The sequence below is a fragment of the Phocoena phocoena genome, chromosome 3, assembly GCF_963924675.1.
Source record: "Phocoena phocoena chromosome 3, mPhoPho1.1, whole genome shotgun sequence".
Taxonomy (NCBI): Eukaryota; Metazoa; Chordata; class Mammalia; order Artiodactyla; family Phocoenidae; genus Phocoena; species Phocoena phocoena.
The window spans coordinates 78,658,025-78,673,594 of record NC_089221.1 but is presented as its reverse complement, the minus strand read 5'-3'; the positions used below and the strand labels follow the sequence as shown (position 1 = coordinate 78,673,594).

At 38.2% G+C, this 15,570-nt stretch overlaps 1 protein-coding gene across 1 annotated transcript in view; it reads right to left on the bottom strand.

Annotated features, from left to right (window-relative positions):
• Positions 1-1,640: 1,640 nt before the first annotated feature.
• CAST (calpastatin) overlaps positions 1,641-15,570 on the bottom strand; it is a 129,606-nt gene continuing 115,676 nt past the window's right edge. The window contains exons 26-30 of the mRNA XM_065875568.1: positions 14,218-14,310; positions 12,510-12,554; positions 11,993-12,085; positions 10,558-10,629; positions 1,641-1,691 (exon numbers count right to left, since the gene is read on the bottom strand). Coding sequence (XP_065731640.1) covers positions 1,641-1,691; positions 10,558-10,629; positions 11,993-12,085; positions 12,510-12,554; positions 14,218-14,310 — 354 coding nt within the window. The remainder of the gene's footprint in view (positions 1,692-10,557; positions 10,630-11,992; positions 12,086-12,509; positions 12,555-14,217; positions 14,311-15,570) is intronic.

The window sequence follows — 15,570 nt, the reverse complement described above, 5'->3', positions numbered from 1 at the left end:
TTTTCCAAATGCTAACAACAAAAAAATTAAGTGCAAATTGAAAATACTAATGAGATTTACAGGCACTGAGGGTAGAAGGTGCAAAAGTTTGCAAAGGTTTTTCCTTTTGTGTGTGTTGCTTTAAGAAGCTATCAAATATATCTCTTAGAAATATAAAGCTCCTTTCTCTCCCAACTGAAGACAATTTTTAAAAATTCTAAGTTTATCAGTACTCAGTAGAATAACACAGGTGAACCAGACAAATTCAGTTTCTTTTCAGGAAAAGAGTAACAAACAATGTTTAGAATGTCAAGAGACTCAACAAATACTGCTGTCTAGAAGCCACTCAGAAAATTTTTCTGCTGTCAAAGGCTTTTGTTCTTCAGAAGTCACCATCTACCAGCTGAAGATTTTATATGCGGATACCTTGAAAAATTCAAAGAAGAAAATCCAGTGAACCATTTGATATGTAATTTTCTTATTACAGGCGTAATAAATTTAAGGAGGAATTTACTAAAGTTGATATGAGAGTCAAAAATTAAAAGAAATTTATTTTATTTATTTATTTTTTTTTTAAATTTTATTTATTTATTTTTGGCTGTGTTGGGTCTTCGTTTCTGTGCGAGGGCTTTCTCTAGTTGTGTTGAGCGGGGGCCACTCTTCATCGCAGTTCGCGGGCCTCTCACTATCGCGGCCTCTCTTGTTGCGGAGCACAGGCTCCAGACGCGCAGGCTCAGTAGTTGTGGCTCACGGGGCTAATTGCTCCGCGGCATGTGGGAACTTCCCAGACCAGGGCTCGAACCCGTGTCCCCTGCATTAGCAGGCAGATTCTCAACCACTGCGCCACCAGGGAAGCCCAAGAAATTTATTTTTATAATTTTGGGGAAAATCTTTGGAGCAGTTCTAATCAGTATACCTCCCTCTTTGTAGGAAATAAAAGTGGATTCATGGTGAGAGAGCCTAACCCAATTTAACCTACATTTTCATTTCTTTTAGGTTTTTGGCAGCAAGTGGTTATAAGCTTTTATGGTTTAGAATAAGACCTCTTCTCTCTGAAGTTAATAAGGGCCCAGCTCTCAAGATAGATCTCACAGACTCCCTCGTCCATTACCAGCTCTTTAGTTATCATATAGTAGAATCAAACACAGAGCTTTACTTTCTCAAACTAAGATGAACAAAAGTTGTTAATCTTTTCCTTTGCCCTATTCTCAAAACTCTAATTACCATCAGACCCTAGGGGGGTACTTCTCCTCACTCCACAATGTGTTTGTATTTTGGGTAATATCTATATCATAAGGCCATTTCACTATAAGATGTAACATGCCAATTCTGCTCTGCCCCAGTAACCTGCAGTCATGAGCATTTGGGTTTCAGAGTCAGCTAGACTTAGATAGTCATTTTCTTTAAGAGCCTGGCCTAATATCTTAAAGAGCTCTTAATTATAAGATTAATGTTTTTAAACATTCCGATAGCACCATTTATTACTTTACAGGGAATTACTCTATAGATTTTGCAATGTGTATTTCATGCCAATAGCATAAAGAGAACATGAAATACTCAAGAAGGGGACTTAGTTTCTCTCACCTGTAACACGTAGGCTGGTAGAAGGTACAATTGTCTTCATTTACAACAAACACCAAACTTACCAAATAGTGTGAACTTTAACTTGTACTTTTTCCATCATCTTTTTGCTTGGAAGTTTCCTCCTTTGCCTAGAAGGACAAGCAAAAACCATCAGTGAGCTTTTTATTTTCTGGATTAAGTACCCAAAACTGATCAACCAGAAGAGGCTTATGAGGAAATAGGCTTTTCAGAATTAAGAGGGCAAAAATGGCAGTCAGCAGGGGAAAATAAGATGGTCCTTTTAAAGTATCTCATTTAGCCCATACACTGAATTCTTCCCCTTAAAGTTTATAAACTAAAAATAACCTTAAATGATTCTAAATTTTTTACTCTAGACTTTGTGTGGTTTTTTTTTTTTGAAGGCCAGCATAATTGAAGAAAAAATACACAGGTGTTCATGGATGGTATCCATTCGTTCCACAGTGATCCATCCTTCTCTTACACTTGGGGGCTTAGCCGGCAGCTAATCGACTCAGCATATAGGGTTACTGTGCTTTCTGTTTTTTGAGTATGTACTTTGTATTAAATAATAAATATTTAATCAGAGATATAATGGCATGAGCAACTAATTATCAATCTGGTTTCTTGTATCTTTCATGGATTTCACTTTTTTTGAGGTATAATTGACATATTTGTTTCAGGTGTATAACGTAAGCATTCCATATTTATAAATATTGTGGAGTAACACAATAAATCTAGTTAAAATCCATCACCATACATAGTTACAAAATTTTTGTGATGAGAACTTTAAAGATCTACTCTCTTAGCAACTTTCAAATATGCAATACAGTATTTATTGACTGTCATTACCATGCTTTACATAACAGTCCCATGACTTAAATACTTTAAGTTTGTACCTTTTGACTACCTTCACCAATTTCACCTACTCCCCCATCCCTCACCTCTCTGGCAGCCACCAATCTATGAGCTCATGTTTTTGTTTTTAGATTCTACATATAAGTGAGATCATAGAGCTTTCATCTTTCTCTGACTTTTTTCACTTGCATAATGCAATTGAGGTCCATTGATGTTGTTGAAAAGGTAAGATTTCATTCTTTTTTATGGCTGAGTAATATTCCATTGGGTATATATACCATATTTCTTATCCATCCATCAATGGACACTTAGGTTGTTTCCATAACTTAGCTATTGTAAATAATTCTGCCATGAACACGGGAATGCAGATATCTTTTCAAGTTATTTTTTTTTCAAAGATTATTTTGATGTGGACCATTTTTAAAGTCTTTATTGAATTTGTTACAATATTGCTTCTGTTTTATGTTTTGGTTTGTTGGCCGCGAGGCATGTGGGATCTTAGCTCCCCAACTGGGGATTGAACCTGCCCCCGCTGCACTGGAAGGCAATGTCTTAACCACTGGACCACCAGGGAAGTTCCCAAGTTAGTTTTCATTTTCTTTTGATAAATACCCAGAAGTGGAATTCCTGGATTATATGGTAGTTCCTAGTTTTAATTTTTTGAGGAATCCCATACTGTTTTCTATAGTGACTATACCAATTTACATTCCTACCAATAGTGCACTTTCCCTGATGATTAGTGATGTTGAGCACCTTTTCATATGCTTCTTGGCTATCTGTATGTCTTCTTTGGAAAACCGCCTATTTAGATCCTCTGCCCAGTTTTTCATTTGGATTTTTTTTTTGCTGTTGAGTTGTATTAGTTCTTTATATATTTTGGGTATCAATCTCTTATCAGATATATGATTTGCAAATATTTTCTCCCATTCAGTAGGTTGCCTTTTCATTTTGTTGATGTTTTCCTTTGCTGTGCAGAGCTGTTTCGTTTGATGTAGTTATACTTGTTTGTTTTTACTTTTGTGCTTTTGTTGCCTTTGCTTTTGGTGTCAAGTTCATAAAAATCTCTATTAAGACTGATGTCAGAGAGCTTACTGCCTATGTTTTCTTCTAGGAGTTTTATGGTTTCAGATCGTATATTCAAGTCTTTAACCCATTTTGAGTTAATTTTTGTGTATGGTTTGAGATAGAGGTCCAGTTCCCAACACTATTTATTGAAGAGACTGTCCTTTCCCCACTGTATATTCTTGGCTCCTTTATCATTAATTATTGACTATATTTCTGGTCTGTCTATCTTTTTTTTTTTGGTTGTGCTGTGCAGCTTGCAGGATCTTAGTTCCCTGACCAGAGATTGAACCCATGCCCTCGGCAGTGAAAGCGCAGAGTCCTAACCACTGGACCGCCAGGGAATTCTCTGGGTTCTCTATTCTGTTCCATTGATCTATGTGTCTGTTTTTATGCCAATACCATACTATTTTGATTACTATATCTTTGTAATATAGTTTGAAATTAGGGAGCATGATGCCTCTACCTTTTTCTTTTTCGAGATTGCTTTGGCTGTTTGGGGTCTTCGGTGGTTCCATACAAATTTTAGGATTATTTTTTCTATTTCTATGAAAAATGTCACTGGAATACAGATAGGGATTGTACTGAATCTGTAGACTGCTTTGGGTAGTATGGACATTTTAACAATATTTTTTTCAGTCTATGAGCATGGAATAACTTTCTATTTATTTATGTCTTCTTCACTTTCTTTTATCACTGTCTTATAATTCCCATTGGATAGGTCTTTCACCTCAGTTAAATTTATTCTGAGGGTTTTTCATGACATTATAAATGGCATATATGTGTTTATTTCTCCTTCTTATAGTTTGTTATTAGTGTCTAGAAAGAGTATCTTACACTTTTACTGAATTTGTTTATTAGTTCTATCAGTTTTTGGTGGAGTCTTTCGGGTTTTCTTTATATAATATGTCAGTTTTGCAAATAGTGACAGTTTTAGTTCTTCCTTTCCAGTTTGAATGCTTTTAATTTCTTTTTCTTGCCTAATTGCTGTGGCTAGGACTTCCAATACTATGTTGAATAAGTGGCAAGAGTGGGTATCCTTGTCTTTTTCCTGTTCTTAAAGAAAAAGTTTTCATCTTTTTACCATTGAGTGTGATGATAGCTGTGGGTTTGTTATGTATGGCCCTTATTATGATGAGGTATGTTCCCTCTATATCCACTTTGTGGAGAGTTTTTACCATAAATGGATGTGGGTTTTCAGATCTTTTTCTGCATCTATTGAGATAATCATATGATTTTTATCCTTCATTTTGTTAATGTGGCGTATCATCACACTGACTGATTTGCGGATATTGAACCACCTTGCAGCCCTGGAATAAATTCTACTTGATCATGGTGTATGATTCTTCTAATGTACTGTCAAATTCAGTTTGCTAATATTTTGTTGAGGATTTTATACATATATTTTCATCAGGGATATTTGCCTGTAATTTTCTCTTCCAGTTCCCTGGCCTAGTTTTGGTAGCAGGATAATGGTGGCCTTGTAAAATGAGTTTGGAAGTATTCCCTCCTTTTCTGTTTTTGGAAGAGTTTGAGAAGGATTGGTTTTAAGTCTTCTTTAAATGTATGGTAGAGTTCACCAGTGAAGCTGTCTGATCCCAGACTTTTGTTTGTTGGGAGGTTTATGATTACCGATTCAATCTCCTTACTAGTAATGGTCTTTTCATGTGTTCTGTTTCTTCATGATTCAGTCTTGGTAGGTGTATGTTTCTTTCTTCAAGGTGTCCAATATTTGGTGTATAATTGTTCATAGCAGTCTTTTATGATCCTTTTTATTTCTGTGGTATCAGCTGTAACGTCTCCTTTTTCATTTGATTTTATCTGAGTCCTCTTATTTTTTTTTCTTGTCAGTGTAGCTAAAGGTTTTCTGAACTTTATCTTTTCAAAAAAACAGCTCTTAGTTTTATTTATCTTTTCTATTATCTTTTTAATCTCTTTCATCTAGTTCTGTTCTGATTTTTGTTATTTCCTTTCCTTTACTGATTTTGGGCTTCATTTGTTATTATTCTTCTAGTTCCTTGAGGTATAAAGTTAGGTTGTCTGATTTCTTGAGGTAGGCATTTATCACTCTAAACTTCCCTCCTAGAACTACTTCTTCTGGATCCCATAAATTTTGGTATATTGTTTTCATTTTCATTTGTCTCAAGGTATTTTTTTTTTTTTTTTGTGGTACGCGGGCCTCTCACTGTTGTGGCCTCTTCCATTGCAGAGCACAGGCTCCGGACGCGCAGGCTCAGCAGCCATGGCTCACAGGTCTAGCCGCTCCGCGGCATGTGGGATGTTCCCAGACTGGGGCATGAACCCATGTCCCCTGCCTCAGCAGGCGGACTCTCAACCACTGCGCCACCAGGGAAGCCCTCGAGGTATTTTTAAATTTCTTTTTTGATTTCTTCTTTAACCCATTCATTGGTTGTTGAATAGCATATTGTTTATGAAATCCACGTTTGTGAATTTTCCAGTTTTCTTCTTATAATTGATTTCTAGTTTCATACCATTGTAGTAAAAAGGATGCCTGATATGATGTCAGTCTTCTTAAATTTATTAAGAGTTGTTTTGTGGCCTAACATATGATATATCCTGGAGAACGTTCCATGTACATTTGAGGAAAATGTGTATTCTGTGGCTCTGGATCAAATGTTCTGTATATAGCTATTAAGTACAACTGCTATAACATGTCATTTAAGGCCAGTGTTTCCTTATTGATTTTCTGTCTGGATGATCTATCAGTTGATGAAAATGGGGTATTAAAGTCCCCTACCATTTCTCCCCTTAGATCTGTTAATATTTGCTTTATATATTTAGACATTCCTATGTTGGGTACATAAATATTTACAAATGTTAAATCCTCTTGTGCATCAACCCCTTTATCATTATCTAATGTTCTTCTTGTCTCTTATTACAGTTTTTGTTTTAAAGACTATTTTGTCTGATGTAAGTATAGCTACCCCAGCTTTGTTTTGGTTTCCATATGCATGGAATATTTTTTCCATCTCTTCATTTTCAGTCTGTCCTTAAATTTGAAGTGAGTTCCTTGTAGGCAGCATATAGATGGTCTTGCTTTTTTATCCCTTCTGCCACTCTGTCTTTTGATTGAGGAATTTAGCCCATTTACTTTTAAAGTATTTATTAATAAGTATGTACTTATTGCCATTTTGTTAATTATTTTCTGGCTGTTCTGTAGTTCCTTTGTTCCTTCTTCTCTTGCTCTCTTTTGTGATTTGATCATTTTCTATAGTAGTATGCTTAGGTTCCTTTGTCTTTCTCTCTTGTGTATCTACTATAGGTTTTTACTTTGTGGCTACCATAAGGCTTACATATAACAACTTAACATTTATATTTTAAGTCAATAAGTTATGTTTGAATGCTCTACATTTTTACTCCCCCACCCCCTATTTTATGTTTTTGATGTCCATTTTACATCTTTTAATCCTGTGTACCCCTTAATTAATTATTATAATTATAGTTATTTTTACTACTTTTGTCTTTTAACCTTCATACTAGCTTTATAAGTGATTAATCCACCAGCTTTACAACATTAGATTATTCTGAATTTTACTGTATGTTAACCTTTACCAGTGAGATTTATACTTTGATATGTTTTCCTGTTACTAATTAGCACCCTTTCCAGCTTAAAGAAGTCTTATTTAGTGGTGATGAACTCCTTTAGTTTTTGCTTACTGGAAAAACTTGTCCTTTCCTTCAATTCTGAATGACTTTTCCAAGAAGAGTATTCTTGGAAGTTTTTTCTTTCAGCACTTTGAATATATCATGACACTCCTTTATGGCTTGCAAAGTTTCTGCTGAAAATCTGCTGAGAGTCTTGAGGGAGTTCCCTTGTATGTAAAAAGTTTTTTTTTTCTTGGTTCACTTAAGTTTCTCTCCTTGTCTTTAACTTTTGATATTTTAATTATAATGTGTCTTTGATATGGGCATCTTTGGGTTCTTATTTGGAAGCCTCTGGGCTTCCTGGATATGGTTGTCTGCCTTCCTCATGCTAGGAGAAGTTTTAGCCATATTTCTTCAAATAAGTGCTTTGTCCCTTTCTCTCTCACTTCTCCTTCTGGGACTCCTGTAATGCAGATGGTCATCTGTGTTGGTTTGTGTGATGTTGTCCCGTAAGTCCTTTCAGCTATCTTTACTTTTTTATTTCCATTTTTTTCTTTTTGCTGCTTTGATTGGGTGAATCCCATTGCTTTGTCTTTGAGTTCACTGATCCTTTCTTCTGCTTCTTCTAGTCTGCTGTTAAACCCCTCTAGTGTGTTTTTCAGTTCAGTTATTGTATTTTTCAGCTCTGTGGCTTCTATTTGTTACTTTCTTGTATTTTCCTATCTCTTTGTTGAAGTTCTCACTGTGTTCATCCATTCCTCCCCCAAGTTTGGTGAGCAAATTTATGACTTATTTTGAACTCATCAGGTAAATCACTTCATTAAGATTTTTATCATGAGGTTTTAATTGTTTGGAACATACTCCTCTGTTTCTTCATTTTCCTTGACTCTCTGTGTTGGTTTCTGTGCATTAGATAAAACAACCACCTCTCCCAGTCTTAAAGGAGTGGCCTCATATAGGAGACGAACCTTACTGTTAAGCCCTGCCCTAACTCTTGATCATCTCTCAAAACATTGTAAGTGTTCAAGCTGCCTATTTTATTTTCAGTGGTTCACAGTAGTTGAGGGTGTGCTAAGATCTGTCAGTGTCCCAAAGGGGAGAATCTCAGCACCTAGATTCAGGCTGAATGGAAGCCAGTCCCTCAGGTAGCAGGTTTTAAAGTATACAAATATATATAGTCTTGTAGGATGGACCACAAGCATAAGTCCTGCTGGCTACCAGAGCCAGGTGATCAGTAAGTGTCCCCTGGGTGGCAGTTACAAAAATTGGGCCTCTAGATGAGTGTATAAGCCCCCTTTCTGGAAGATGCTGGTGACCTGGAGCGAGGTGGAGAAACAGCACAAAGAGGGTGAGCACCAGCTTACATTTCCTAAGAGCACATCCGTAGGTGTCTAGATATGTGCCAAACCGGAAGCCTGCCCCTCAGGCCAAAGCTCCAGGACAAGCAAGTAGGCCTTTTACACAGAAAGACTTGGGGGTATGTTTTAGTCTGCTGTCTGTGCAGTACTCTGGGGATGGTAGACAGCCAAGAACTGTATCTCTGATTGCTTTGGGGTGGGCAGATGAGTCAGAGCTCACAAGCCCTTTAAGAACTGTTTCTCAGTTTGCTATAGCCTTGTGGGTCTTCTGGACACAAGCTCCGTGGGCTTTCAAAGCTAGATGTTTTAGGGGCTCATTTCTCAGGTGGTCTTTAAGGTTGGGTGCTGATGTGGGCTTCAAGTTTTTTGATCTGCAGGGAGAAGCTCTGAGTTTGGAGTTCGCTCCTGACGGTCTGTTGCTGTGTTGGGGTGGAGTTTATGTTGAGACTGTGTCCTAGCCTCTCCTACCCTCTTTGATGCCAGGCTTCTCTCAATTGCCAGGTAAAGAGGAGTCACACAGATAATTCGGGGGTTTTTTTCCTAGAGGAAATTGTCACATATGCAGCTGTAGATCTGGTGTTTCCATGGGACAAGGTGAGTTGAGGATCTTCTTTACATCACCATCTTGAACTGGAACTCACTATCTTGTTTTTTAAGAGTTTTGATTCAGCTGGACTATTGTTTTTAAACCTGTACCTTTTATTTCTCATTATACTTGGGATCATAGTCATAACCATTTGAATCCTATGTTTTTAGAATTGGAGGGGACCTAGAAGTTTTCTAATCCAATTTCCATTCCTTCCCTGGCCACAGTTTCAGTAATTTTAATAGGAAACTTCCGTGTTGTGCTGAATTAATGCCCAACTCTAAGAAACCAGACCCTATAACTTCTACTCATTAGTCTTAGTTTTGCTTTCTAGAGCAACGTGAAAAATTAGATATCACCTCAGAGGAAAGACTACTAGTATTTAATGTGAGTAGATTGAATCACAGAAACTGTAAGATCTTCTCAATTTCATATACTACTTCCATGTTCCAAGGTTCATATAAACCACATTCCCTGGTGGTGTCACCTCCCTTGCCACACACACAAACACACACACACACACACACACACACTATTTTAACATGTCTTAATTTGCTGGTTGTTATGATGAATAACATCATAATCAAGTTGTTGACATTTTTTCTTAATGATATATAACTGATGGTGATTTAGATCTGATGAAATGTAGTATATGGATCTGTACTGTCAATGTTTATCCAAGTGGAAATGTGGAGTAGGAAGTGGCAGTCTGGGTTTTGGACAGCTGAAGGTATAAAATAGATTCACCCATCCCAACATTCCCCGAAGTCTCAGTCCATTACAGCATCAACTCTGATGCCCAAGAGCATACCTGAGAGATCACGTCAACTAAGGATAGACAAGGTACCAGCGATAAAGCAACCAGCATGTCATTGCTGTTCTCGGGCAGAGCTCAAGAAGAGGAAGCAGGGTCATAGGGACAAATCTTTCGAGGAGGTGAAGGGATGGAGGGAAATAGGGCTTTTGAAGTTATGAAAGAATTTGAATATGTTTGTACTACAAGGGAAAAGAATTGAGACAAAGATACCGGAGAGAGTTATTGACCCCCTGAGAGAAAGAAGGGGCTGCAGGGCAAGAGGGGAGAGGGTTTGTTGGGAGGCAGGTAGGAAGGGGATCTTGGTTATTTTCTGCAAGGCAGTCTCAATTTTCTCTTTGAAGTAGAAGGCAAGGCTATCTGCACACAGTGAGGGAAAGTAGCTACGAGAGAGCTTGAGGTTTGTGGGGTCTGATGAAGGAGAGAGGGCCTGCACTCATTCCAGACTAGCACAGCTGACAGTGGGACTTTGTGTGACAAGGGCTAGGAATGCAGGAAACTTCAATTGTGTTAAGAATGTTCACTCAGATTTCTAAAGTGTCAGTTACTTTAAAAATTAAATGTCTCTAAAACTTCAATTTCTTTACCAAGACATGCTAGGGGACAGATAGTATTTATTCTCAATAGATCCCAATCAGAAACTAAATGACTAGGGATACACCACTCGATGTCATTGCCGAGCTAATCTGTAGTCTATTTACGCTTCAGTTTACCTTTGCAGAATCCTTTGCTTCACCCCCATTCTTGGGTGCTTTGGAGCTGGAAGCAGTCTTCTTGTCTTTGTCCTAAAGCAAAGGAAATGTAATGAGGCTCCTGCTAGCAACACTCCATCTAGCAATTAACTGCTGCTGCTATCAAATCAATCCAGACTATTCTTTTTAGTAGCCTGGAATCTCCAATTTAATTAAATAATGGAAAATTGAGTATTTTAGTCAAGATTTTTCAAACAACAATGAAAGTACACAGAGGTGTTCAAGGTGGCGGGTAAAAAGGATAAAAATGAGGAAAAGGTGAGTCACACTGATGATGCTCTGCCAATTTCCATGATGCCTGGTTCACCCGGACTGTATTTTGCTCACCAAAACAGCTTGTTTCTATCAGGATTGGTTTTTATGTGCCAACAGGACACTGTTTGTTTTCAGTGTTACGGAAGAGAATGTAACAACCAGAGAGAGCTAGGGCAAGTCATATACAAAAAAGAAAGTCCATTCACCAGAAAGGCATTATTTATGAAGTTCCAGGAGTGAGAGATAGGATGCTGACGTGGTCTAGAAATTAAATCACCCAAGATGGGGAAGACTGACAATTCAGTGATTGATTGATTGGGAGATATGTTTAATAACAGCCAAAACAATAGCAAAGAGATGTGCAATTTTAATTCTTCTGAAATAACAATGAAGGGCACTCATTTCACTTTTCCCTCTATTTATTTGATGGATTACACATTTTTTCATTCGCTTTTGATCATGTTTTCAGCACCTGCTATGTACCAGGCATTCTGCTAACGCTGAGCACGGAGGTACCAGACACATCCCTGCAGTATACAGCATGCAGCTCCGTGGTGTGATGCACATGTGACAGGTAACCCACAGTGCAGAGAGGGCACAGAGGCCACATCCCTGATCTGCGAAGGGAGAAGCAGACAGGGGAGGCTTCCAGGAGAAGCTGATGTTTGAACTGGGCCCTGAGAGGTGAGTAGGAGAGTCAGCCAGCTGCTCCGGGCAGAAAAGGGGAGGAAGCCCCAGAGGGCAAGGGGCATGGTATATAGTGAGGGACTGCTCTCATTTTAAATGAACACAGATAAAGCATTACTGTTGTACAACAATATAGTGTGGCAATCAAAAATGCTAGCTATGGAGATTATACAGCAACAGGGAAAGCATTTGTGAAATAATGTTAAGCAAAGTATTATATGTGGACAATAAGTACAACTATGTAAAATATACATATGGAAAAAGGTAAGAAATATACCAAATGATAGTGTTTGTGGAGTAGCAGAATTATAGAATTTTTTTCTTTTCAAGTTCTCGATGGCATTAACCAGTCTATTTTACAATATAAAATTATATATATGTATTATATACGTGTGTGTGTGTGTGTGTGTATACATAGACATTCAAAGAAAGTCAATATGAAAGAGCACAGTACCTTTGCTGTGTTCTCTGAGGTTTCTGTAGTTGAGGGACAGCTGTCAAAGTCCCCTGAGAGGGCATCAATGGGGTCTTGGGCATCTGCAGGTTTCTGAGATTTTAACAAATAACCATCAGGGAAGAAGCACAAGGCAAAGATGCTATGTAGGACATTTCCCCACATCCCTGAAAATATGTTTGTTTAATATAAAACCTTGCTGACGTTATTTTCCTAACAGCCTAGTGTATTACAAAAGAGATATTAAAACAGGAAAATCTTGCCAGCTCTATTTTCTTCTACTGTTTTATACAAGTTGCTTAGTATTCTCTGAGCTTTGATTTTCTAACCTGGAAAATGGAACTGCCTAGCTTGAATGGACTTGGGAAGACAGAAATAATACACTCTTACACACATGCCTTGGCATCCCACCAAGCACAAGGTAGGCATTCAGTGAATTTCAGATTTCTAAAATGTAAAAGTCGCAGCTAGAGTTTAAAAAAATTTTTTTATGGAGATACGCGGATACGGTATTTACCTTTGATGCCTCGGGTTTCTTTGTAGGTGGCGTCGCTGATTTGCCCTTAGAAACAAAGCAGACTCCTGGTTAAACAAATTTTTGTAAAGGTTTACTTAGGTGTAGTCAGTATTTATATAATCTCTTATCCAGTGACTTGAAATGGAGTTCAGTCAGCCCCCTGCATCTGTGGATTCTGCACTGGCAGATTCAACCAACTGGCAGATCGAAAATATTTAGGGAAATAAAATTCTAGAAAGTTCCAAAAAGCAAAAATTGAATTTTCCACATGCTGGCAACTACTTACACGGCACTTACATTGTATTAGGTATTCTAAGTGACCTAGAGATGATTTAAAGTACAGAGGAGAATGTGTGTAGGGTTACATGGAAATACTATGCCATTTTATATAAGCGACTCGAGCATCCTCAGACATTGGTATCTGGGGGTCCTGGAACTAATGCCCCGTGGACACCAAGGGACGACTGTATAGATTTGCATAACTGATAAACCTGTGTCCCTATCATTTCCTCACCAGCTTTGCTTAACGACTACCCTATAACTATTTCAATAGCCTTGGAGAAAATGCAAGGGTGAGTCTTTTCCTAGAAGTGGAAGAAACACTATGTTAGCAACTTTGTCATTGTATAATTCTAGTTAAAATGTTACAAAAAGTAACTTGTGTTTTTATGTCTTATTTACTAATTTACTATATGCTCATCTACTATAGCTTATTACACTTGGAAAGGAATGGTCTATAGATAAGATTTTTTTTTGGTGAAGATTACAAGGACAACTCATCAGGGATTTTTCCCATCTGCAAAGGCAAGGATACTAAATAATACACTTCCTAAAGAATACAGCAGAGTCACGGGCGACTATCAAAGCAGGGTGGATTCTAGCAGGATGCACAGCTGCTATTGTGACTATTCGACACAAGCGAGGAGGACACTGCAGCTGATAATATCCTATAAACCACAGCCATCACACCCCTCACGTGCATCAGTACAGAATGAGAAAGATGTAATTCACATTTCCTTGGGTTTTTTTTTTGGATGAACAGACCTGGAAAGGGTTATTTAACATCTAATGGACTTGCAACTAAGAGCCAAATAGGAAGGGGTAGGGTACAGACCAGGTTGACCTAAGCGAAACTGGCTTCCATGTTAGAGACAAAGACAGAGACTTCTTGACAGAGTGCATTTAGATAGAGAAATAGGACTTGTGATTGGGAATATGGCTTTGTCTGTCTTCACTCTCAACAGCACAGGTGGTGTTGTAGGAGAAGAAAGAGGGACAGCAGGTCTTGGAGGGGTCGTATTTGCCCTATGAATTATTCCGATACTAGCTCTTTTTCTGTTCTCCTTCAACAGAGAAACTCTGCTTCAGTCAAGATTACAAATATCATTCTTATTATAGCCTTTTCTTGCAAGGAGAATTCATATACGTACATGCCACAGAATCACTGTTAAGCATCAGTGAGTGAATGAACATTATTCAACTCTCTATGCCACAGTGCCCAGCGCAGTAAACATCCAACAATACTGGCTCAAATAAATATTAAACAGAATTCTAGACAGCCTGCTCAGTGGGGACAGATTAAAAACATCAGTCATGTTACATTTTTATGCTATTGTTACAGTGTACCTCCTGTTCATTTCACGTGAGGTGTGAATCTCAAACGCTTTGGAGCATATATCCATCTAACCTAGACATTGCCCTCATTTACCTCCTTGTCATCATCCAAGAGATGTTGATATTTAGGTGGGATGGTGTCATCCCTTTCTCCCAGCTTGTCTCTGTGTTCAGCTTTCACTTTTTCCTGTAAACAGTGAACGTATATAATTACGATTCAGTTCCGCCTTCACTTAGAGAGTACATTCTAAAATGCAGCATTCAGCATTTACTGGACTTTTCTGAGGCAAGAAAATAGGGTCTCTTTTAAATCTGTACGCGAGAGAACAACGTCAACAGACTTTCAGTTGATGGAAACAAGTAAACCCAGTGCTTCTGTTTTGTCAATCCACACCTATTAATTTCCTACCTGTATTTTAAATGGAAGTAAATGATTAAATAATTATCTTCAGAAACCATGGAAGGAGATAAAAACCCACAGTTATGAAATATCTTTCACTGTTTCACTTTTTAAATAAAAAAATCAAGTTGCTGTACCTTGGCACTTAAGAGGTACTATTTACAACTTTGCCTCTTTATAAGGAGCCCTGAAGGACCACGACAGGAGCAAATCTGAAGGGACGTGCTGTTTGTTTGTGTTGCAGGTGAGCAAATACCTGCTATTGAGTAAGCAGTACCCACCTCCCAGCATCCGTGCCTCAGTGGGACGTGGCTGGTCTCTCGGTCCTGGATTCAGGAACAGCTCCCCACCCCAGGGGTGGGGTACAGATTTAATTTTTCTGCATCATTATAATTTCATTTTTCAAATACAGGTTAAGTTCACCTCGATATTCCTATGACAATGGTAGAATCGAGACCTAAGGATTCTTTGAAATGTCCTGTCTTTGAGACATAGATTTGTGTGGGACGTTACCTTTCTGGTTCCAAGCTAAATGGACTGTTAAGTACTGAATATTAAGTATAAATAAGTACACTTCTACATGTTGTACAAGATATATAGCATTAAGAGTCTGCACCTTGTGGACGCCTCTGTGGTGCTGAACTCCTGGTCCAATGCAGTTAGTTTCGATAGCAGGGACGACTGCTAGGGAAGCCTCTGCCACTACATTTACACAACTTGTGAACCAAAAAAATGCACATGTGTGCATCAGATATGTATGATAAACTTACTGCCAGATACAACCAAGAAAAAATGTGGGAAGAGAATAAAATTAACAAAGCAGGGCTGGCTTTTCCATCATCACAAAGTCTAGCCTCATGAACAGGACGTTTGCCTGAATCTGTGCCATAGCACAGACCTCAGAGAGGAAAGAGACACGACATAGACCATGGAGTAGGAAAAAATTAGGCTGAAGTTATCCAACCATTCACTGACTCCAGGCAAAGTCAGAGGCTGAAGTTATCCAACCGTTCACTGACTCCAGGCAAAGTCAGAGGCTGAAGTTAT